Raw genomic sequence first — 25,136 nt, 5'->3', positions numbered from 1 at the left:
TGGGTCTTATATTAATTTTGCTCCAAAAGACGCATTAGAGCTGATGGTCTGCCTAGGTCTTATTTTGGGGGAAACACGGTATGTAGATGTGTGTGGGGTATAGAGTGTGTGTATTGTGTTTGTGGTGTAGTGTGTGTAGGTGTGTTTGCAGGTGTGCAGGTGCATGTGTGCAGAGGAAAGCAGAGGTGTAGGAGTGTGTGTGTAGGTAGGTGTGTGTGTAGTGGTGTGTCATGCGTCTTTGTAGTGTAGGGGTGTTGTAGGTGAATGCACGGGTGTGAGTGTGTGCGTAGTGTGTCTACGTAGGTGCCTGTGTATTGGGTGCATGTAGGGGTGTGTGTGTAGGGGTGTGTGTGGAAGGAGTGTGCAGGGGTGTGTGGTGAGGTGCTCAGCTTTTTCTCATTTGCCCTGGGGTGGTAGGAAGGTAAATGGCTTGTTCGGAGTCTGTCAATCAACCTTGCATCTTTTTTACCTTTAAGCACCGGCTGAGGGAGCTGTTTCCTTTGCTCCACTTCTGTCCTGTGCTTTGGACCAACTCCAGCAGCCTAGTGCCCCTCGTGCCTGGCCCCCGCCCCAGCTGAGCCCAGGTCGGGGGCCCTAACTGGTGGGCTGAATGCAGGAACACAGGTGTGGGCAACAGGCCACAGCTTGGTGAGCAGGAAGGGCTCGGAGCAGGGCCTGGAGCGAGTCCCTTCTGCCCCTGGGCTCCGCTTCCACTAGAAAATCCGAAGCTGGCCTCGCTGCTCTGTCAGGGCCCTCCCGCCCAGCGCCCATACATCAGCCCTCTGAGCTGGACAAGACCGGATGAAATCAGACCTGCGTCTGGGAAGAGCAGTCCCGTCTGGGCACCACAGAGTGGCCTGGCTCACACTGGCACTTTGTCCTGTAGTGCAGGAGGGATCTTGCCCTGGGCCCTGGTCCTTTAAACAGGGATCTGTGCTGTAAGGCCAGAGGGTGGGCCAGGTGCCCAGGGTGAGGTGGGGGCCTGGTGGGATCGCTGTGGGACTCAGGCACCTCTCCTCTGTGACCTGGCTCCCATCAACCCCTGCGCCAAGCACACCCAGCAGCAGGAAATGAATGGATTGAGATTTTAATAACTTCGAGGTCGATGTGAGGACTGCCCTCTTTTATGGAAGATCTAGAGGGAAAAAAAGACCCGAAACCATGCGGTGTGGCCTCATGGAATAATAGGGTGTTCTCATCTTGCACTTTGCTAAGTTTAGGGTTGACAGGACACTGAGGAGAGGTAGCCCTCGGCAGTCGCCTGTGTGCAGGCTAAGATGTTAACTGTCAAGCCCAGGAATCAAGCCTGAGGCACCTGGCTCGATGGAGAAAGACTTTAGACCTCACTGAAAATCTCTATCTGAGCGGAGGATAAAGGGTAAATGGACAGCACTGTCAGGGAGGCTTTAAACTTCGGCAGAACTCGGCAGGCCAGCCGGAGCTGCTGTGAAGAAGAGGCGTTTTGGCTGAACAGGCTGCTCAGATCACGTGGGGCTGGGCGGTGAGTCAGTAGCTCGCAGAAAGGAAGGCCAGCAGCAAAACCAGGGCGCCGAGCGGACAGCCTGCGGGAGATCCAGGTGGGCTTCAGCCCTGGACCCGCTCCCGGGCTCGGAAGGGCCGCTCACCGGCAAGGTCAGTGGCCTTGGAGGCTTCGCCGGCGGTTCCCCAGTCCCCTTCACCTCAACCCCGAGGGGAACACAGAGGAGACCCCTCGTGTTACGCACACAGAGTCTTTCATGCTGGGGGGGACCACTGAGCCCCGTAGCTCGCAGCCTCGCAGCCCCTCCCAGGCCCTGTGAATGGTGAGACTGACACTGGACAGTGAGGGGCAGACAGGTGAACGGCCTCATGGGACCGCCTGTGCAGCTTTCCCAGTGTGACCCCGGAAGGGCAGATCTGGGCAAACAGCCGTGATGCCAGGCTTCTGGGCAGGGCTTCCTGGGAGTGGGGGGAGTCACAAGAGGACGAAGGCTCCACCCAACACCCAGGTGCCCCCAAAGTAAGAGCCACTTACGGGTGCAAGTATGGCTGACCTCCTGAGGAGATTTCATCCTTTGTCCCTTTGGAATGGTCTCGCACAGTGGCCTTTCAACCTCCTTTAGGCATATAAACAGTTTCCTTCTTAAAGAAACACTTTTTGAATGGAAGGTTTTAAGCATATATACAAAGTAGAAGAATGGAGTTGTGAATCTTCAGGTACCCCCCACCCCCACCCCAAGCCTCCTCCCAACAGGATTATTTTGAAACAAATCCCAGGCGTCAACGTGTATCCTCTTGATGCCTATTAATTCAGGGGTAGGTTGTGGTGCAGATGAAAGGGGTCACCCAGGGAAGGGCCTCCCGTGGTTTTTTTTTTTTTAACACACGGGAACTGATTTGGTGTCTGGGACAACTGCACACAGGCGTTTAAGGAACCAAAGAAACTTCTGGGTTTGGGAAACGGTACTATTCATTCATTCACTCATTCAGAAAGTTTATTAAGTGCCTGTCCTGTGCCGGCCCAATTCCAGGTGCTGGCATAGAGCAATGGGCCTGACTTTATGGGGGTCCCTGCTTTGGGGGCTGGGTGGGTGTGGGAATACAGGCATTAACTGCGCTGATAATCAGTGACGCGCAATTGACTAGTGCTCCTTTGGCAGCCGTGTTTTCTTCACCCCCAAACAGAGGGGCTTCTTTGGTTTTGGCTCCAAGTCCGAATCAGTGTGAGTTTTTACCTTCTACGCCAGTCTTCTGGGAACATGACCTCCCCCCGACCCCACCTCCTCTCCCCGCCCCCCCCCCGCCCCCCAAGCCCTCAGCACTTCCTACATCTCCATGTCCCTGTGCCATTCGGGCCGGGATGCTACTGACAGGTGTTCCTGTCTCTCAACTCCAGGACCCTGAGCTCCATTACTGATTGGCTCTAACTTTGGGGGCATCAGTGGGGGCCACTCACCTTTCTCTCCCGTGTGTGTGTGTGTGTGTGTGTGTGTGTGTGTGTGTGTGTGTGTAAATTAGACTACATTATACAATTAATTTACCAGCTTTTCCCATTTGACATTCTGTCATAGACCTCGTTCCAAGTTAACATAAATACGGATGATTTGTTAAGTTGCACAGAGGTCCCACCCTTTGCTTAACCTGCCCTCCACTGGTGACACTTGAGGCTGTTCCCGGTTGTCACCACTATAAACAGCACTAGAATGAACATCTTGTGCCATCCATGCTGTTATCTTAGGTGTCAATTCTTACAAACAGGATTGGTAGGTACATTTTAGCTTCTGATACAAATTGGGAAATTGCCTCTAGAAATCTTTGCCAACTTAACAGGCAATCCCCCTCCCAAAAAACCCCCAAAAGTCTCTTTGTGTTTCTATCTGGTCTTCCATTCCTCCTGTGAGTCAGATTTCTTTCCTGTCGAGAGAGACACTGGCTTGGACCGGTCACTTAAGCCACAACCTTTTGAGGCCTCGGTTTCTCCAATGCGGGTCCTGAGATCAACTCCCATGTGTTCATTCAATAAATACGCACTGAGGGCCAACGTCTGACCGTTCCCAAGATGGCCTCATGTGAGCCCAGTCTCCTTCCTTCCTGAAGGCTTGGCTGGGCTCTGCACCCCCACGTCCCCAGACCCCACTGACTCCAGCCACACGGGCCCTTTGGCCTTGCTGTCCTCTCTGCTGGCACGCTTCTCCCCAGGTTTTCCTGCGGCTCACCGTCCAGACCTCAGCCCAAGGGGAAAGGCCGGCCTTGGCCCGGTCAAGCCAGCAGCCTCCTGTCATCGGTTTGTTTTCTTCGTAGTATTTACGCCTCCTGGAAGCGGTTCCTTATCCGTGCTCACCAGCCGCCCCCGCTAGACAGACTTATGGGGGGGTGGGGGGGTCCTGGGCATCTCGCTTCCTGCGTATCCTGTGTCCAGCACAGCGCCTGGCGCAGCTCGATGTGCAATAACCACCCACTGAGCGATTCCTGGGAAAAGCCTGTTTCTGGACGAGCTGTGTTAGGTGAAAATATCTGTAAATATTGCGGGGGGGACCTGCAATGAAAAGCTCTATGGCAGACTCTCACCTACATTGTTTTAAATGTACATTTATTTATCCTGACAGAAAACACAAGATTTGTGGATCAGGGGACAGACTCAGTATTTATTTACTTTTGTCATTTTTTTCTTTTGTTGTGGTTTTTTGGTGTGTTTTTTAAAGACAGACCCATTATTTATTCATACGGTAATCTCAGCATGGGCTTCCCACACCCAGTTCCTCCCAAGGCGATGTGGGGAGAGCCAGTGTACCCTGTGGGAGGTAGCACGGGAGAGAAGCCCCAAAACTGTAACCCTTGGAGCTTAGAGGGCATTTGGCAGGGTGGGCTCTTCCCAGCTTCCGCCCGGGTCAGAAACCGCTCCCGGGAGAGGAGGGAAGCTCATCAGGTGCACAACCCCTGGAATGGAAACAGGACAGGGGACACTCTGTCTTTAGTGGCCGAGGCGTGTTTGAGGTGACCGTCCCTTATCCCGGGGGCCAGCAGTCTGTGTGTGCTCAGAACGCCATAACCGTGGGGGAAACAGGAAAATATTCACGAGCTCTTGTGTCCCCCCAGTGTGCGTCTCCTGCGCTGAACATCACCTGTCACCCTCGTTGCGTGGTTCCCACCTGCCTGGAATCGTATGTAGTGTCCACCCCGTGGTGACCGGTCCTGTCATTCTCTTTTGGGAGATGAGACTCAGAGAGGTTGTGTGACCAACTGGAGTCCCATCGGCCTGGACGGGCAGGGCTTACATGTTTGTGCCCTCAGCCCATGTTCCCTCCTCTCTACCACCGGGGCAGCCGAGTCTGGTCAAGCTGGTTCTAACATGTTAGGTTAGTTGAAGTGAAGCTTATGAAAACGGCAGCCTCCTGTGTGTTTCTTCCGCACCTACTACGTGCCGGGCACTGTGTTCACCATGGAAAGATAACATGGACGTGGTCCTTTGTCCTCACGGAACGCACCATCCTTTGTAAGAGGCAGACGTTACGTGGGGAATTAGCCAAAGAGTTAATAACAAGGGCGCCATGACAGCGAAGCAGCACAGGTGGGGGCCGTCCTTGGAGCAGACATTCTCTGGGGCCCGAAGGCTGAGTGCGAAGCCCTGCCCCAGGCGGACATGAGGGAAGGACATTCTGGGTGGAGGGGGGTGCGGTCCGGGGGAGATGAAGGTCTGGGGGAGAGTCACCTAGGAGCGAGCCCTGTTGGCCATGGGGAGGGGACAGCTCTTTTCCTTAGAGCACTGGGGAGTCATAGCAGGCTTAAGCGCCCAAGAGATGGGCTTACTTACTGCACATTCATGTCAGATAGCCAGCAATTCTCATTCGAGTGAGTGAAACCCCTTTTCTGTTCTCTCCTGGGGGCTGGGGAAGAAAGGCTGAAAGATATGAGAAAGGACAAATTCAGAGAAAGGCAGATGACTTAGAATAAGGTTTTATGATTCTTTGGCGACAAGGGAATACCCGGCATGTCGTGGCCATGGGGGAAGCCAATGTTAGTGATTTTTCTGTACCTCTCCGTCCTGTGTTCACCTGACCGTCAGCCCGGGGGCCTTGGGGAGGTTTCAGATGTGTGCATTAGGGCCACTTGCCTGATCCAAGCATGCAGGTGGGAGAGGAACCAGGCGTCTCCAGAGAAGCCGCCAAATGCTCCATCGTCACAGCCTTGGGAGACCAACTCATCACGGGGCCCACATTCACAGCAAATAGTGGTAATATTTACCAAGTATTTCTGGAAAAATGAGTGCAAAGTGCAGGAAATGCAGTGCAAATTGCTAGAACGCAGTACATCAGCAACATAGGGCAGTTAATGAATCTGAGGAGAGAGAGATGAATTTCAGGAAAATGTCAATTGTAATGTAAACAAGAGACTTCTCAGTAGCTCATTTTCCATAAGACTTTATTTCAGTCTCCGGTTATAACTGGAGCTGAGATCCTTGGGGGCTTGATTCTATCCAACAGAGCGGGAAGGACGGGGGGCGGGGGGCGGGGTTGCCTGTGGATCGCAAATTAGCCAAGAGCAGGGGACCCCAGTGCTGTCCCATCTGAGGAGCATGACACCCTCTGCAGGAGCTGGGGACATCCTTTGCTGCAAAGACTGGATCTTTGGGGGAGAACAGCCCACGTGTTACTGGACGGCTGAGAACTAGCCTGCTGCCAATGGGCCTGGTTATCTTATCCAGGTCAGGGAAGGTGAAGGTCAAGGTCACCCTGGACCATCTCAAGCAGCCACATTCTTCCTGTGGAGGGGCCCAGGAAGGGGTCTTGTCCACCTAAACCCGACTCTTCACCAGTTTATTTCACAGTCACGTAAAGCCAGGAAGCCCATGGGCCACAGATCCTCCCTCCCTTCTAGTCTGGTCAGGAGAAGTGCCCAGGGCGCCAGTCCATCACTGTCCTCCTCTGTCTGCAGTTCCTGATGGCGTCGTCAAGAAGCTGCTCTGCCAGCGCCTGAGCCAACTCGACTGCGTTCAGAGAGGTTGGGTGCTGCATGGCTTCCCGCTAGACGTGGACCAGGCACGCATGCTGACCGGCAGGGACCACACGCCCAACAGGTGAGCTATTCCCTTTGGGCGGGGCCCCATCCCTGGGGCTCAGCTGACAAGATCCATTGGGCAGCGTCCAGTTTGTAAGAGCCTTCGCTTGTGTCCTGTGAACTTGGAGTCAGACTTGGGTTCGAATGTGGCTTTGTCACCACATTCTGGCCCTGAACTCCCTCATGGAGCAAATCATAACATACCAAACAGTCTTCCCGTCCTCGTGGGATTATTGTGCAAAGCAACGGATGTTTTCTCCTACTATTTTGACAGTTTTGTTTTTCACATTTAAATCTTTGATGCCTCTGATGTTTATTGTGACCTGGGTATGCAGTACGAGTCTAACTCTATTTCCCCAAGTGGTGCGCCATTTGTTCAAAACAATGTTGAATTTTGTTGGATATGCTTTCCTGCCTCCACTAACTTGAATTTGAGGGCACAGCACAATTGGGGCTATTGTGGAAATAAACAGAGACCACCCAAATGAAAACAAGCAAAGGCTATGAAGTCAGAATTTTCTCTGACAAGGGAGTGGGCCAGCGTCACTCCGTTTGGCCCAGACTCAGGCAGGCAGAGAAGCAGGAGAGCATTTGAGCAGAAAAGGGAAGCTTTTCAGGGGTGCGCTGATGGAGGCTGTGGGCCTGGGGAAGCTGAGGCGCCAACTAGAAACGGGGCGTCCTATGCACTTGGTTAGGGAAGTGTATTGGAGGTCGTTTTCAGCAAGGTCAAGATCATGCGTGCTAAACTTCCTAAAGTCTTGCATATTTGAGAATGTCTTTCTGTTATCTTTCTTTGTAAACATCATGCAAAGTAAAGAATTCTTCGGACACATTCCTCCCCCTGCAGTTTCCTATGTTGTTTCTATACTGTCCTCTGACACCTCAGAGTTGCAATACTTTTGGAGATTTTTCCCCATTATAGGTAATGTGCTTCCTCTGTCTGGATGCTCACAGGACATCTGTCTCTCTGTCTCTGTCTCTCTGTTTATTTACATTCAGCAGGCCATGTCTCAGTCTTGGTTTTCTTTATTACTTTTCTCTGGAACATTATGAATCTTTTCCATTTACATTATTTCAGGAGAATTTTCTTCTAGTACATATATTAACATTTTTTGGTTCATTTGCTTGGTGTTCTTACTCAGGAAGACTGATTACGTATGTGTTGGATGTTTATCATCTGTTTTCTATAATTAAACCTTTTTTTCTAGTGGATTTTATCTTTTCCTTTTCTGTATTTTCTCAAATCTGTCCTTCATGATAATTTTATTTTTTATCATATTTATTTCTTGTTGCTTCTAATTTATTTTTCATTTTATAGTGGTTTTTTATGTTTCCCTTAGTTTTTTTTCCTTAACTTTGTCAGCTCTCTTTCATCTCCTTTTTTATGTCATCTCATCACCTTTTCTTTGATTTCTTCTAGAGTGTGTTCTCTCTAAATTATTTTGAGCACATTGATCAGGCTTTATCTAAAATATCCTTCTGTTTCCTAACATAAGTAATTCTTCTTCCAAAGGATATTCATTCTCTCTCCCTTTTACTTTTAGGACCTTTTTTTCCTAATGCGGATATAGTTTGCAAATCATTTGTCTTCAAATAGGCGGTATATTAGTATCATATGGCTTCTGTAATGAATTAGCACGAACTTGGTGGCTTAAGAACGCAGTTCATTGCCTTACAGTTCTGTAAGGCTAAAATCAGTGTGTCAGCAGGGCTGCCTTCCTTTCTGGAAGCTCTGGGACGACTCCATCTCCTTGCCTCTTCCAGCTTCTAGAGACTGCCCACCGTCCTTGGCTCAGGGCCCCTTCCTCCACCTGCAAAGTTGGCCATGCTCCAGCACGCTGACCCCGGCGTGGTCACACCCGCCTTTGACCAGAGCGGAACAGGTCTCAGATTTGAAGGACTCAGGTAATCAGACTGGGCCCACCCAGATAATCTAACCATACCAGCGTCCTTCCTGTAATCTCATCTGCAAAGCCCCTTTTGCCACGTCAAGTGGCCAGGACATACTCACAGGTCCTGGGATCAGGAGGTGGGCATCGGGGGTGGCATTATTCTGCTCTCCACTGTTGGACACTCTGTCTTACTTACCTCCCTAGAGTTGGGGGTGGAGAGCTTCCTACTGGAAGACTGAAAGGTCTGCTGAGTTCTAGGGCTGCAGGGCCCAGCAGGCATCCTGACTATCCTGTCTACTCCCCACGTTGCCGGTGAATTTCCAGGGACTGCAGTGCCATGAGGCCGTTTCCACTCTCTGCTTTCTGGTGTCAATACTTAGCTTCTGTGTGAACTCACCATCCACCTGAAGATGAAAGGTGTCGGGAAAATGCAAAACAGTCACTTAAAAGGCTGGGGTCATTGACACGGTTGGGGGCAGGAATCTAGTGCTCATTTCTCCTGAACCCTAGGGGAAAGACTGCCTGTTTTATTTATTGCCCCTCTGCACGGTGGCAGGACCGCAAGACCAACAGGGGAAGACCACAGTGTTTATTCAAAAGCATACAGAGAAGAATAGTGAAGAACCTCTTTGATTTAGGGCAGGCTTGAAAGCGAATACTTCTCTATTCACCACGGAGTAAAAAATCAGTTTCTAAGGACTTAGTAAATAATGCCAATTTAATTTATTTGACCCTCAGGCAGAGGACAAGCAGGGCGAAAAAAGATGTTTGTTTACAATGTGGATTTAATCGTATGCTGCTGTTTCATCACGCTTTTGTATTTCTCTCGCATCACTGAGGGTATATTTTCCCTCCTCCTTCTTCATCTTCCATTTCCTCCAGCTTTGTTTTCAATGAAACATTTTAATGATTAATTCAGGAAGTGATTTTTAGCCATAAACCTTCAAGTTTAAACCAGGCTAAGGAAGAGAGAAACATCCTAAAATGAACCTACCTGGCTGGCACTGGGCTGAATGAGGGCTGTGATTCCGGTTCAGTCGTGGTGCCAATTATAAAACATGGTAGCTGTGGTATTGCTGGTTTTGACACCAGGAAGAAATCTTGACAGAATTATAGCCTACAAATCAATCTGGGAATACGATACAGAAATCTATAATTCAGATATGAAAACAATCTCCAAAAGCTCTTTTTTTAGGCGGGTTTGATGAAATGAGATTAAAATAAATTTACATATATATCAATTTTATTATTAAAATATATTCGCACTAGTAAATAGAATTATTGGGGAAGGGTAAGCTACTCTGTGTATTGGACACAGAAATAGACCTCTTTGGCTTATCAGAAAACAAAGTTACTCTCTCCTTGTCAAATATAAATCTCTTCTTAGAGCTAATAAATGGATCGAGTTCGAATGCAATGTTTTGCTCAACTCGTACCTCATAAAGCCATGGCACATAAACTAAATTATATCCCGCTGAGCAGTATCAATCTCTTGTTTCCAGCTTCACACAGAGAGGGAAGCAAACCAAGTAATTGATGTGTCGAAAAGAAGAAGAAAAAGTTATTTGAGAACAAATAAAATGGGCTATAAAGTTTGTTAAAATGTAATAATAATGAAAAAAATAAAAAGGAAGAAGAAAGAAAGAAAGAAAGAAAGAACTATCCAAGGCTACATCCAGAAATCTGCCCTCTCTGCCTGGCTGTAAAATAATTCATTTCATGCTGCAAGTTTGGAGCATGGTATTTTCTTTTAAAATTAATGTCCACTATAGAGAGGGAGTATAGGATTCTGATTGATGTTGGGAGGTTTGCAGTGTATCAGATAGACTGTTTTTTTGTTTTATTTTGTTTTTTGTATTCTCCTTCCCCTCAGTGCTGCAAAGAGGGGGCGGGGCAATCCGTGGCCTTGAACGTCCTCTCCTCTGGCTGCGCCCGCTGCAGGGCTGACAGACAAGGTCCAGGGCACGTTCCACTGCCCAGGCCCAGGTCAGCGCCAACACTGCTGCGTCTCTCAGAAACCCCTGGGAAAGAGGGTACAGGGTGGGACCCTGCCTGAGCCAGTAGCAATGGAAGTCAGCAGAGTGGCAGCAGGATTTTATTAGTGTTGTTTTCTGTAATATTTCTCTCTTTCTCTATCCCATTGCACTCAATTTGGGGACTCTGAAGAAATCAGCCAAGGATGATATTTTAGATGAGCTCGTTTGTATCCCAGGTTATTCTGTGCAAATTGGAAGCTGCTCTATAAGTTCCTTTGAGACTGTGGTGGTTTTTGAATTTTTACTTATGATGATTTCTTAAACCAGATGGTTGTGTGTCCCACATCCACAGGAGCCCCGAGGGCGTTTGGTTGTCCCTGGGAAAGCAGTGACAGGTCTCTCACTGCACACGGCTCCCCGTTGGTGCTGGGTGTGTCGTTAGCTTTCGCTAAACACACGGCCCTTTCCCTCCAGGGAGCCAGAGAGCAGAGCCAAGGAAAGGACCCTAGCTGGCAAACATGGGTACTGTGCCTGAAGGGGATGGGAATCCCAGCCCTAGGGTAGCCCCGCTCCTCCACCTCTGTGGGTCTGGAAGCGTCTGAGATTTCCTAGGGCACAGCCCTGGTGGTCCCGCCTGGGCCATCTCCACTCGAGGCTGGTCCAGAATGGGCCGTCCAGGCTGCTTCTGGTGCTGACAGGAATACCTTTGTCGTCTTCTTCCCTGACTGTGCTCTGCCCCAGTCCTGCCTTGCTCCCACGTGAGGCCCTGAGGCACTCTTCTTCCTGTCCCTCCTGCCCCTCATCCTCCATCGCCATCACCATCACCATCATCATCACCATCATCATCCTGACGAGAGCCGTGATGCTGAGTGCCAGTTAGGTTCCTAACTACACCTCATTTAATCCGTTCCACAGCCCCATCAAGTAAGCTTGCTCAGTAAAAGGCACCGGGGCTGGGAGAATTTGGGTCCCCTGCTGCGGGGCTAATGGAAGAGACCAGCCCTGAACCCAGCTCTTGGCACTGTTCCTTTGTACCTTTTCCGCAATGCCCTTGACATTTAGCCCTGCTCCCTCCCAGCTGGCTTGAAAAAGCTACATTTTATCTGTTTCCTTATCTGTCAGATGGGACAATAACCTCTACTCTTAACCTAACAGCACTACTGCTGGGGGAAGTAAATGAAATATATGTGGGTGTAACTTACAGTTGTCAAGTGCTGTCTGGACACAGTGGGACGCTCTCCGCTCGTTCTGCGTATGACCCCTTTTCCCCAATACACAGAGCGCCCCCAGGTAGGACAGACTCTCATTCAAAATGTGGGATGGGGTTTGTCTTCTCTCCTATTCTCTCGCAGTAAATTACACACTCACATCCCTCAGATACGTTGCCCATTTGTCTACACGTTAAGAAGTGTGAAAACATTTATTACGATTGACATGCATGTGATTCTGAATTCCTGTTGCATAAAAGGAGGCTAAAATGGCATATATACTCTGAAGGGCTGGCCGCATCTAGCCATTATGGGCTGGTACAAGTAACTTACTGCTCTTTAAAAATATTTTTTATCTAATAGCAATCTGTTTGCTTTTCTTATTAGGTTGGTGCAAAAATAATTGCAGTTTAAAAGGTTAAAAATAATTGCGAAAACCGCAATTACTTTTGCACCATCCTAATACCTACCTAAGAAAAACTCCCGGGTTTAGAGTTGGGGAAGGTGGTGCCTTATGCACCTGGCAGCACGTAGCGTAGGAGAACGACCATGAAATAGATGAAGACAAAATCACCCGTTTGTCCAGAAGGACCGCTTGAAACCAGGCAAATGGGAAAGCTGCCATCAGGGCATTTAACCATGTTGGTAAATGATTCTGCCTCGTGCTGGTTTGATTTCTTGGTTTCAACTGTGGTAAATGTAAACAATGGAAGATGAAGGTAAATCATGCTAGTAAAAACTGAACTGGCATATCGTTTTTATGCCAGAGCTCTCTAATTTGATTTCAAGGCTTGTTCCTGTTTAATTCCTAATGACACTGTTCTTGGGGACAGCACAGTGAAACCCTTGGGTCATGGCTTTGCCATCTCCCATGTGTCCCAAACTGAGAAGGGATGCTGTCATCTCTTAGGAGCCAGCAGCAGGACCAAGGAGAAATTAAAATGCAAAGCAGAGAGGGTGTCTTCCCTCTCTCTCTCGCCCTCTCTTTTGTGTTATCACTTGGTCCTTCCTGGAAGCGCTCATATTTCTGCAGCTGAGCCTGGTGTGGATTAGGGATAATAAACAGCCCATTAATGGAGGCCTGAACGAGGAAATGGACTTGGACTCAGCAGCAGAATCCAGTGGCTGACTGAGGTTAATAACTCCATTACTCCAGCGCGGTGCCGAGCTGCCGGACGAGCAGGCTGTTAGCCTTATCTTACTCCTCATTAATTGAGCTAATAGAACCCGCGTGACCCTGCCTTGCTGCCGTCATCTGACGGTTTACCAGACATGGGCCGGAATACATATCATCAACTGTGTGCTCCCCAGGTGCCTTTTGTTTTTGAAAGAAAGATCTTTCTCGAAGACTGGTGAGCCGCAAGAACCCTTCCTAATGGTGGAGTTACTGGGAGGCTTTCTGCACAGGACCCCAAAATCATTCTGGGCACCTCTAGGCAGAGGTATATGTGGGTTTAGGGCTTTAGCTTCCAAATGAACTTTGGAGGAAGCAGCCATTGTCTAAACAACGTGTCTGGGATTAAGAGTGAAAAAGGAAGCGTGGCATATGCTGGGGTGGGAGCAGGGGCAGCCCCACGCCTTGTCTCTCCTGGGTCTTCTCTTTCTTTCAACATTTGGCAGCCATCTCTCTTGCACCTGTCCTTCCTGCCCCCAAGGTTTCCAGATAGTTTTGTGCTGCTCCCTGGGTAAGAGGTCTGAGGGCGCACCTTACCTTTCTAAGCCTCAGTTTCCTTAACCGTCAGGTGGGGTCATAACCCCTCCCTTCCTCCCTCACCCTTTGCTGGATTCATGTGTGTATCTGCTGGGGAAATGTGTGCATGCAGGACTTATGAATTGGATTTGGAAAATGCTCCCTACAACCGAGATGAGGTCAACAGGTTAAACATCAAAAACTGTTTCCAGCAGCAGGTTACGAGGCTCTCTGTGCCTCCGTGTCCTCGACTGAAGACCAGAGACAGTCACATCAAGGACATCAGGTGGGAGGATTAGATGAGATGACCCAGAGAAGCCCTCGGCACGGCACTTGGGGTCACCAGGGGCTCCATATGCGGGAGCCTAGTTTATTCCTAGTATCCTGGGGACTCCCTGCCTGTCCGTGGAGATCAGAGCTTCTGAAAGGTCAGATCAAACCACTTTCCTGCCAAAATGCCAGTTGCGAGGTTTTGTGGCCCAGGCTGGCCCCTCACCTGCTCCAGGCAGATCTCTTCTGTCTTGTCAGAGGAGGGTAGTTCCTTGTCACCTGGTGACACGTGGGGCAGAAGACTGATTCTGCAAATGGACAAAGACAAAATCACCCTCTTGTCGGAGACGCCACAGAGCCAGACAAACAGGAACATGTTTATACCAGAGTAGCTGGGCAGGTTGTCTAGGAGCCATGAAGTCAGTCTTGAAAAGATGTGGAATTTTCATCTCCTGTTCCTGTTGTTTTATAAGATTTAAGGATTCTTTTGATGATGGGACACAACACAGTGACACTCAGAGAAGTGAAAGGCAGGGCTCTTTGTTACTTACAGTTCCAAATGAGAGGCGGCTGGCAGGCTAGGCCACGTGGGGGTGCAGCCTGGGAACAGGTTATAGCATCTGAGCTGTGGAAGGCAAGGGTGGGGGCTCAGCTAGGTTTTGCAAGCTCTCTGTGGGTTGGCTAATTTAAATAATTTTGGGGGCTTCCGGCAGTAGGGACTGTCCCCGGACAGAGTGTGGGAGCCCCACGAGGGATGTGGGCTTAGCAAAGTACAGGAGAAGAGGAACCGAGACTTACTAGCCGTGCCTTCAGCACCGGCTCAGTTTCCACCACGCTTCTTCCAGCCACGGATGCCCTGTGACAGCACACCCTGTGTGACCTGGCTCTGAGAACTCGAGTGGTGCTTCTTTGTGGCACAAAGAAATCCTACCTAGTGATGGGAATTTGGCAGGCTCTTGGGAGGGTGGAGCCGAGGTGTGGTGTGGTTCCCAGAGGCGATGGCGGGGTCACCCGGCTGAGGTTGGGGCCAGTGATGTTGGTAACGGGGCCATCAGCCCACAGCCCCCGGAGCTGTGGCATTTTAATCTTTCAGTAAATAAGAGCTGAAGTGGAAAAAGGATGTTCTCCCGTTCTTTTCCTGCCTGGGGACTGTTGACATTTTATCGCCTATTTCCAATGTTTGTGCAAGAAAAAAGTCTGGTGAGGATGATTCTGAGCAAATGTGGAAGGTCGGCGCTGCTTTTTTCCCGGGTTAAAACTTAGTTTGTGGCCGTCTGTTGCTCCACTTGCCGTCTTTCTCTGAGAGCACAAGAGCAATTACTTTGGAAGCCACGACATCAAAAATGTGCATTCTCTCTGCACTCTTTGCCTGCAGCCTCAAGGATCTGTCGTGTATAAAAGGACAGTGAATTCCCAAAGAGGGAGCAAGTCCGGGCCACCACACACTGAGCTTCACTGTCCCAAACGGGCAGCGGAGGGGGACAGCTGAAGACGCTGAACGCACATTGCACAGTGTGCGGGTGGCCAGAAACTTCAAGGGAGCGAGTGAGACGCGGTCTGTGTGTGAGGATCTGCGAGTTCAGTCTTTGGGAAGAAACAGGGCATACGTACGACAAGGGATTTGCGTGGTATTTTCTTGGTGAGAAGTTTTGTTATTATAGTTCAGGACCGACTCTAATAGTCCCGCTGTGGTTTGTTGAAACTCAGTTTATTTATTAACCATTTAAAATGTTTTCCTGAAGAATTTTCTGAGAGCACCCAGTCCTGCCTGCAATGGCGGTTGAACTTCCTGCCATCTCGAGCAGTCTAGTCAAGATTTCCAGGCTCCGTGTGCCATGCCCTCCTCTTAGCACACCTTCCGAGTAAATGTGATTTTGGGAGAAAGTGCCAGCTTCTCTCGATTTCCTAGTTTAGCGTCTGATAACCTTTGCAGTCAGAACATTTCCCCTCCTGCCTGACCCTCCCTTCCCCCACCTTCCCTGGCCAACCACATCTCAATTTCCTTTCCCCCTTCGGACTCTAAGCTCTCACTAGGGGTCCAAGGGGTTTTATTGACCGGTTACAGTTGGGCCAAAGCCAGTGGTGAATAAGACAGCGGACAGGATGACGAGAGATTCAGCGCCATCTCTGCTCCTCGGGTGGAGACTGACAGGTGACCTTTAACAGAGCAGCGCCCAGGGTAGTTGGCATTTGAGTCCAGCTCTGATGGAGACGCCCCCATTTTGGGCAGGCGCGACACTCGACCTTTGACTTAAATTCATTTCCGTGAGAAAGGCAAGAGGACGGAGATGGTGAGATGACTTGGAGAAATCGTGTTTGTTTTTCTTTCCCTGTAGGAGACTTTGCGACACATCCGAGTGTAGTTCAATTTTCCCTCTTCCTTAGAGGCATAAATAAAGTGCTGAACTGTTGAACCTGGCATTGTGCTTTAAAAGCCTGGGCCTCTGCCAGATTCAGGTGGCAGATGTCTAAAAGCTGGAAGCTCTCCTTCCTAAATATCACGGACATTTTTTTTAATTAAAAAAAAAACTTTTTTAAAAAAGTCTTCCACAAATAGAAGTTCAGCTTTACGTTTTCTGAGATTGTAAAGCTCTGGGCAGTGCCTCTTTGCAGGCCCTGAGGTTTCTGCAGATGTCAGGCCCCTCCCTGAACCCCGGCAGGTGGGTCCGACCACGCCCCCCCATATGGGTCCTGGGCAGACTCCATCTGGGGCTCCAGTATTACCCCTCCTTTCTCTCCTGGCCCTTGGTCTCATGAAGTGTGGGTTCTAAATCCTAGGAAAGTGTGGCATGTGTCGAGACCTGCCTGGCTTGGAACCCCACCTCCTCCAGGAAGCCTTCCCTGATGCTTCTCCTTGCTCTGCACCTTCATGGGACCTTCTGCATTGTTCTCGTGATACGAAGCAGCCAAATGGGACAGTGGTGAAGCAAGAGGCTGTGGAATCCTGGCTTTGCCCCTTACAGGGTGTGTGAGGCTGGGCAGCTTTTATCCTCCCTGCGCCTCAGTATCTTCTTGTGCTTATGTTCTGGGGACACAAAAGGAAACAAAGCCTAAAACACTTGCCATAACATGGCTTATGTTCCAGCTGGGGTGAGAAAGGCTATAAACAACCAACAGATACCTCGTATGTTGGTTCTATAGGGAATAGGGAAGATGGGCAGTGGGAAGGGAGTGTTGGGTGGTGCGTTGTGTAGGAAGTGGCCAGGGAAGGCCTTTCTGATAAGAGGACATTTGTGCAGAGGGGACAAGATCTGGCAAAGATCTGGGGAAGAGCCTTCTAGGCCTGGGAACAGCAAGTGCAAAGGCACAAAGGTGGGTGGCAATGGGCTCGGCCAGGTTAAGGGCATCATGGAAGCTGTTGCCAATGGAGCAGGGAGAAAGTGGGAGGCGAGGTCAGAGGCAAATGGGCCTCCAGGCCCAGGCGGAATCAGGCTTTTCCTCTGAGTCAGGTGGAAGCCACTGGAGGTGTTTGAATAGATGAGTGATGGGATCTCACTTATGTTTGAGGAGGATTACTCAGGCTGCTGAGAGGAAATGGACTGTAGGCAGGAGGACGAGGCAGAAGCAGGGAGGCCATTGGCAATAATCCAGGGGAGGGGTGCTGGTCCCTGGCCCATGGTAGTGTCCGTGTAGGTGGCACAAAGCTGTCAGGCTCGGACTGTATTTTGAAGGTAGAACAGACACGGTTGAAATGCAATCAGATTGGATGCCGGGCATACGAGAAAGAAGAACTCTAGTTTCTGCTGGTGTATCGGGAAGAATGGACTGGCCATCTGCCAATCAGGGAGGAGGAACAAGGAGCAGGTCTGGACTGAGGGGGACCACCAGCTCAGTTTAAGATTGAGACGCCGACTCGGAATCTGTGTTCGTCTGCTCGGGCTGCCATAACGAAGTCCCACAGGCTGAGGGGCTTAAACAACTCAAAATTATTTTCTCACAGTTCTGGAGTCTGGAAGTCCAAGATCAAGGTGTCAACAGGGTTGGTTTCTTCTGAAGCCTCTCCTTGGCTTGCAGCTGCTGCCTCTTCATGTGGTCTATTCTCTGTGCACACACACCCCTGGTGTCTCTCTATGCGTCTAAATTCCCTCTTCTTATAACACACCATTCAGATTGGATCAGGGCCCACCCTAAGGGCCTCGTTTTAATTTAATCACCTCTTTAAAGGCTCTATCTCCAAATACATTCACATTCTGAGGTCCTGGGGTTAGGACTTCAACCTGTGGATTTTGGAGAACACATTCAGCAAGGTGACAGACTCTGTGGCACTTTGTTATGGCAACCCGAGCTAACGAATACAGCATCCTAACAGGCCTCTCCACCTGACCCCCATGCCTGCCCACAGGGCACATGTCACGGAGCCCAGCTTCTCCCAGCACCCGCTCCCACTCCTTGGCAGGGTTTCCATCGGCCCCCTCCCCACCCGCACGCTGTCAAGGCTCTGAGCTTTCTTTTTTCATTCCCAGATTCCAGTCCTTGAAAGTCAAAGCCACAAGGCCTGTGGAGGCCATCTAGTGCAACCTCTCAGTTGCAGAGAGAACCTGAGGCCTGAGAGACGAAGCCACTTGCCTGAGGTCACCCCGTCAGTGAGCAGGGCGGAAAGCGGGTCTCCTGGCTCCAGGCTGGCCGTTGTCTCATTTGTTTTGCTTTTAGATGCCTAGTCTTTTGCTCCACCCCATCACCCTGGACAGGTGAGCAGTTGCCCACCCCGCAGTCCCACCCCACGCCTGAGGTCTTCCAGTGGCCCCTTTTCCTTCCCCCGCCTGTCCCCAGGCGAGTGGGGACAGTGGATTGTGACTGCCCTTGTACCTGGCCATGTTCCGTCCCTTTTGCTTCAACCAGATCCCCCTCTTCGTGTGGAGCTCTGGGAGCGTCCCCCCTCTCCTCTCAACAATAATTAGCCTTGTAAGACTAATGGATGAAATCGTGTCTAATTACCCTGCTGAAGGCCCAATTATGCGATTAACATTCGTGGGCTATACGCTAAGGATGGGAAGAGCCTCTCATTTGCATAGCATTAAGTTAATTGAGCTGCAAGGCCGGTAGGTAGGATGGGGTGGTGATGGCTGGATTCTCTTTCCGTAAGGATACTAATGACCGGAGACGATGGTTCACCTGACAGCTTTATTAATTAACAACGATCCGATTACCTAGCGGGCGTGGCGAGTGGCGAGTGGCAGTGGGCAGAAAGGCCTGGATTTGAAGGAAATGAGAGATGGGAGCCTGCTCTGCTGATTTTTCTTCCCGGCACTTGGCAAACCTTGCTCGAGCCCTTCTGCTATGCACTTCTTCGAACACGTACTTCTCTCATGTTGTCATTCATCCCCCCTCTCATGTATTCGTTCCCACATTTACTGAGCACCCCAGGCTGGGGGCCCTGCCCGGGGACTGTTTGTGGAGACGGTTCCCTTTGTCTACAGGCGCCCAGCTTCTCCCAGAGGTTTTGATTCAGCACTGAGTCAACCTTCAAGTTGGCGAATGTCAGCAGAGTTTCAGACTTTGAAGAATCCTTCGGGATCATCAGTTCAGGTCTCTTATTTTACCCCCTAAACATCGGGGCGCAGAGAGGCCAGACGCCTGGAGGGTGAGGTCACTCAGCAGCGTGGGGCTGGTGGTCCCGGCCCTGCCCTACGCCCCCTGCGCACAGTACTGTCCTGCCTTTCCGGCTCCTTCATTAACCGCTGGAGGTTGTATTTGGAGTATTTAGATGTTGTCTCCTGGGGAAACTCGGCCGGAAGCCCGTCCCACGTGCTCCCGTGGCCCTCCCTTCTCCCCACACAGTGCTGGCCACTGCGCCTTCCTCCGGGCTTCTTTCTTCTCCGTGAGCAGAGACTGTATTGTGCTCCCTGTTTAGTAAGTAGATGATTTGAACCAACTAAGGAACCATGCAAGTGGTGTGGCTGGGACTAAAACCCAGATTGCTTTCCAATGCATTTTAAAACATTGAATTTTTTAACAACGATAAAATCATGTGTACATCCTTCTGTAACTTGCTTTTTCACTTAATGAAATATTGTGGACATCTTTATCATTACATAAGGCTACAACTCCTGAAATGTTTGCATAGTAGTATCACACTGCAGACTGTTACATGGGAATGACGCGTGACACAGTCCAGGTGTGCTGTAGTGTATTTAAATGCCCTCTGTTGGCAGACATTTGTTTCCAGTTTTTTCTTTTAGAAACAATGTAACAACAAGCATATATGCACACACACACACACACACACACACACACACCTTTTATTTTTTAAATTAGTTTCAGGTGTACAAAACAATGTAATAGTTAGATATTTATACCCCTTTAATAGTGATAACTCCCCCTCCCCCAATCTACTACCCCTCTGACATCATATATAGCTGTTACAGTTCCACTGACTCTATTCCTTGTACTCCACATCGTGTGGGGGAAAAAAATATATATATCATGTATATATATATATGTGTATGTATATATACATGATATATATATGATTATTATTTTATTCAGCTTCAGCCTCAGGTGTACAGGGCAGTGATCAGGCACCTACACCGTCCATGAAGTGGTCTCCCTAGTAAGACAAGTGTCCATCCGACACCCTACAAAATCTTTACAACATTATTGATTATATTCCCCACGCTGTCTTTCATGTCCCCGTGGCATCTTGTGGTCACCGACTGTGCTTTCTAATCCCCTCACCTTCTCCGTTATCCCTACCCCCCTCCCATCTAGCAACCCTCAGATTTTCCTCTATGTCTCTGACACACACACACATCTTTATGCATTTGTTTTGATCATTTGCTTAGGAAAAATTAATAGAAATGAAATTGCTGAGCTAACAGGTATGCAGAATTAAAAACTTATTTTTATTTTTTAATTAAAAGGAGTCAGAGATTGAAGGACAAATGCATGAATACTCAGTGAAAAATAAATCTCAAAAGAAGAACAACTGAAAATCAATGATCTGAACCTCAGGCTTAGGTTAGAAAAATAATAAACCCGAAGAATGGCAGGAAAGAGATAAAATGAACAGAAGTCAGGGGGCAGAAAACAAAATGACAGTACAGTCAAAAGTTGGTCCTTTGCTAAAATTAAAAAAATTAACATGTCTCTAGCAAGACTGATCAATAAAAAAGAAAATGCACAGGTAAACAATATTTGGAATAAAATGGGGACATATCCATAAACAGAGCAGAATTTTAAGCATAAGAAAAATATTATGAACACTTTTGTGACAATAAATTTGGAAACAGACAAGATGAATAAATTCAGAAAAAATGTCTTACCAATGTTAACATCAGAAGAAATAGAAAATCCAAATAGTCCTGTAATCGTTAAATACGTTGTAACCATTAAATTCATTGACTCATCAGAATAAAGTCTTCCGCTCCCTGACAGTCCTGCATAGAATCGCTCCTGGCAGCACCAAATGCAATCACAAAACACGAAAACAGACTGTTGACCGTGAAGATGCTGGGTGAGTCGCAACAGGGCCACACAGTGGTGTACCATCCAGCGATGGAAGTGACTGAACTACAGCCACACACGTCAAAATGGAAAAATCATAGAAAAGTAATATTAAGTGGAAAAGCAAGTTGTAAAAGAACATAACCCCCAAAAAGCAAAACTAAACAATGTATTGTTCAGGTACACATACACAGTTCCATGAATTCTTGGTGGTGGTTCTCTTCGAATGTGAGTATAGACAGTGGGATGGGATTGGTTAGGACCAGCCAGAGGGTTTCAGTATTGGCGTGATACATTTCTTTGGTGGGTTAATTTTATATGATATATATATTAGAAAGCATCCACCAGAATAGAAATTCTTCTAGGAAAAGAATCTCTCTTATTCACCAATACTGTGTTTCCCTGAAAATAAGACCTAGCTGGACAATCAGTCCTAATGCATCTTTTGGAGTAAAAATTAATATAAGACCCGATCTTATTTTACTATAAGACCAAGTATAATACAATACAATACAATACAATATAATATAATATAATATAATATAATATAATATAGCGGGTCTTATATTAATTTTTGTTCCAAAAGACGCTTTAGAGCTGATCGTCCAGCTAGGTCTTATTTTCGGGGAAACAGGGTATATTTCAAACTCCTAAAATAAAGCCTGGCACATAGTAGGTTCTCAGTAAATATTGGTGGCCTGAATGATTACATCTTACATCACTTATTTTTATATATCAAAATATTTCCTAATAAAAAAAGGGCAAAATACTAAGTTTTCTTCTAAGTTTTCTTAGCAACCACTGTTCATAATTTATTGGGTATTCTTCTACAAAATTTCTCTTCATCCATTAGGAGAGATAAATATATGTATTTATTTTCTGTAGATGGAGACCTACTACACGACTGCAAAGAGTTAAATCGGACATACATCCTTATGTAACTTGCTTTTAGGTTATCTCTTACCGGTGTATCTTGCGATGCGTTCACAGAGCACCAAGAGCTCTGGCCCTTGTTCTTGTTCGTGACCGTGTAGTATTCCAGCCTGTACCTGTACAGTAATGAATGTAACCAGGTCCCTGTTGAAGAGCATTTAGACTGCTCCCTTTCTTTCACTTTGCTAACCGTGCTATAGTAAGTGCCCTGGACGTATGGCTCCGCTTAGTCACAAGATTGTCTCTACAGGTTAAAACCCTAGGAGTGGAACTGCTGAATTCTAGTTGCATTTTTATTTCCGATGGGTGCTACCAAAGTCCCCCAGAGATCCAATTCTACTGGTGGGAGTCAAGCAGTGTATGACGGAAGGGGGAGTAGCCTTTGGAAACAGCTGGAACACCCAAGGAACAAAGGCTTTGTTTAAGTGTAGGGGCACCATGCTGCAGGACTGCAGAGGGCACCTGGCCAGCAGTGTGAGTGATGGCCCCTGCAGCCACCAGGTTTGTGGCACAGTTCAGCCGAATCACCACGCACATGCTCAAGTCATGGAAATGTTTGACGTCATGAAACTTTTTTTTTCCTATTTTTAAATTTATTAGGATGACAAAGGTTAGTAAAGTTACATAGGTTTCAAGCATACAATTCTGTAATATGTCATCTATATATCACATTGTGTGCTCATAACCCAGGGTCAGTTCTCCTTCCATCACCATGTATTTGACCCCCTTCACCCTCTTCTACCTCTCCCTCCACCTCCCGTTATCCTCTGGTAATCACTAACCTGTTGTCTGTGTCTATCAGTTGTGTTTGTCTTGTTCCTTTGTTATTTTCAGTTTTATATCCCACATATAAGTGAAGTTGCATGGTTCTTGACTTTTTCTGTCTGACTTACTTTGCTTAGCATAATAATCTCAAGATCCATACATATTGTCGCAAATGGCAATATTTCATCTTTTCTTATGGCAGAATAGTATTCCATTTTGTATATATACCACAAGTTCTTTATCCAGTCATCTATCAAAGGATACTTTGATTGTTTCTATGTCTTGGCCTCTGTGAATAATGCTGCAACAAACATCAGGGTACATATTAATTCAGGTAAATGTTTTCAGATTTTTTGGGTAGATACCCAAAAGAGGGATTACTGGGTTGTATGGTAATTCTATTCTTAATTTTTTGAGGACTCTCCATACTGTTTTCCATAGTGGCTGCACCAGTCTGCATTCCTACCAATAGTGTATGAGGGTTCCTTTTTCTCCATAGCCTCTCCAACACTTGTTATTATTTGTCTTTTTGATGAAAGGTGTGAGGTGATATCTCATTGTGGTTTGTTTTGCATTTCTCTAATAGCTAGTGAAGTTGAGTATCTTTTCATATGTCTGTTGGCCGTTTGTATGTCTTCTTGGGAGAAGTGTCTGTTCAGGTCCTCTGCCCATTTTTCAATTGGATTGTTTATTTTGTTGTTGTTGAGTTGTACAAGTTCTTTATATATTTTGGATATTAGCCTCTTATTGGATGTGTTGTTTGCAAATATCTTCTCCCATGAAACTTAAGGGAGAAGTTAATAAGGGAAAAGCATCCCTTAATATGCTTTAGGGAGCATATTTTTTTCCCCTTAGGATCAATGATGGATTTAAAATATGCCTAAATGTTTTCTTTCAAGAATGGTTGTAACTGCCCACAGCAGTTACTTCTTGATTCACATGTAGCATAGTTAAGTAATGACAGTTACTTCAATTTTTAGTGCTTTGAGCCTCTAGCCACAACTAAAACATGGCAGGCTTATGAACATAAAGGCCAGCCATGAAAGAAAGTTGTTCTCATGAGGCCCATGCTGCCTCCTTGAGAAATGGAACGCAGAGTGAGGGAGCTGACTGGTGGCTGGGGGGTGGGAGGCCTCCCCAACGTGTAGCCTTTAGAAAGGCCAGTCCCTGGACACTCTGGGCTCCGACTTAGCTCAGGCTGCTCATCCTGGCGCCTGGTGGTAGAAACATGCCAGGACCGTCCGTCTGTCCTTGGTGAGAACAGGTGTGCCCCAGGAAAGCAGGACATAGAGCTCCACCGGGGATCAGGCCCACTCGGTTCCCCTGGGGACAGACTACTGGCTGGCACTGCCATGACATTTTCTAGAAGTGGTAGGTTTAGTGTTAACAACACGAGGTTTGGAGTCAAAGAGACCTGAGTTTAAATCAGCATCAGCTGGCAAATATTGAGTGAGCACATGCTATGTGCTGGGACAATGGACGGGACGGACAGGCCAGCTCCCGTCCGAGTAGGAGCCCCACTCAGAGGGGGAGAAGAGCAATAAATGACTCATTGTACCACATACCACTCTAGGTACCTCTGAGGCCGTGAGAGAGGTCAAAGGGAAGTGAATTCCAAGCAGAAAGAACAGTCAGGCGAGGGCCCAGACACAGGAAGTCACTCCACTTCCGTCTCGTTACTTCCCCTCTTGGAGCCTCCGTTTCTTCATTTGAAAGTGGAACTATTAATAGCGCTCATGGTGCCAAGTTGCTGTCAGGTTCCAATGTTTAGGTAAATGTATAATAACGTATAGGTAAATGTAAATAATGAATAATTAGGCAAATAAGTGAATAAGAAGCACTAGCGGTCACCATTTTTTCTCCAGCTTGGTGAACTGTTCCTCCTGGATTGCACAGAGAGGACTAGGGGTAACCCACGAGCCCCGGGCACAGCCTGGTCGTTCTGTGAGAGTTGTTACTGTCATCAGAGGAAAGAACAGTCCTTCTTTTTGTCTTTTCTGTCCTTTCCATTTGCTGCAAGATAGCAGGCCCTCCTTGCCCAGAGCTGGGTGGGTCGAGAGGCCGGGAGGGAGCCCTCCTGAGCTGGGCCCTTTGCTCCCGGACCCTCCAGTCATGCCAGCGAGCAGTGGGAACTCCTCTACTTTTCCCTGTGGCTGCTTCTGGATTGAAATGTCAGTCACCTTGGCTGCCCCTGGACAAACGCGTTGAGTTGTCACCCGCCGGGCGCCCACGGCAACTGCTGCGGCATAATAGAGACAAACATAGCACCAAACTGGCATTTGATGGATCCAAAATTATGTATTTAATTCACAGTTGGTGTAGAGTGCTCATAAAATCTTGATCATGACAGAGAGGCTAATAAACATTTGAGAACGTAAGTATTTGGGGAGGAAATGGCTTTGTGAAACATTTAGTTGTGGAGTAG

General features: G+C 48.1%; 1 protein-coding gene across 2 annotated transcripts in view; it reads left to right on the top strand.

The window, feature by feature from the left end:
- AK8 (adenylate kinase 8) overlaps window positions 1-25,136 on the top strand; it is a 115,028-nt gene that overhangs the window by 66,930 nt on the left and 22,962 nt on the right. For both annotated transcript variants that reach the window (XM_033123348.1, XM_033123349.1), the window contains one exon: window positions 6,412-6,553. In XM_033123348.1, coding sequence (XP_032979239.1) covers window positions 6,412-6,553 — 142 coding nt within the window. The remainder of the gene's footprint in view (window positions 1-6,411; window positions 6,554-25,136) is intronic.

Source organism: Rhinolophus ferrumequinum, chromosome 12 (assembly GCF_004115265.2).
Source record: "Rhinolophus ferrumequinum isolate MPI-CBG mRhiFer1 chromosome 12, mRhiFer1_v1.p, whole genome shotgun sequence".
NCBI classification, from domain to species: Eukaryota; Metazoa; Chordata; class Mammalia; order Chiroptera; family Rhinolophidae; genus Rhinolophus; species Rhinolophus ferrumequinum.
The sequence above is the reverse complement of the archived record's forward strand: the minus strand, read 5'-3'. Positions and strand labels throughout refer to the sequence as shown.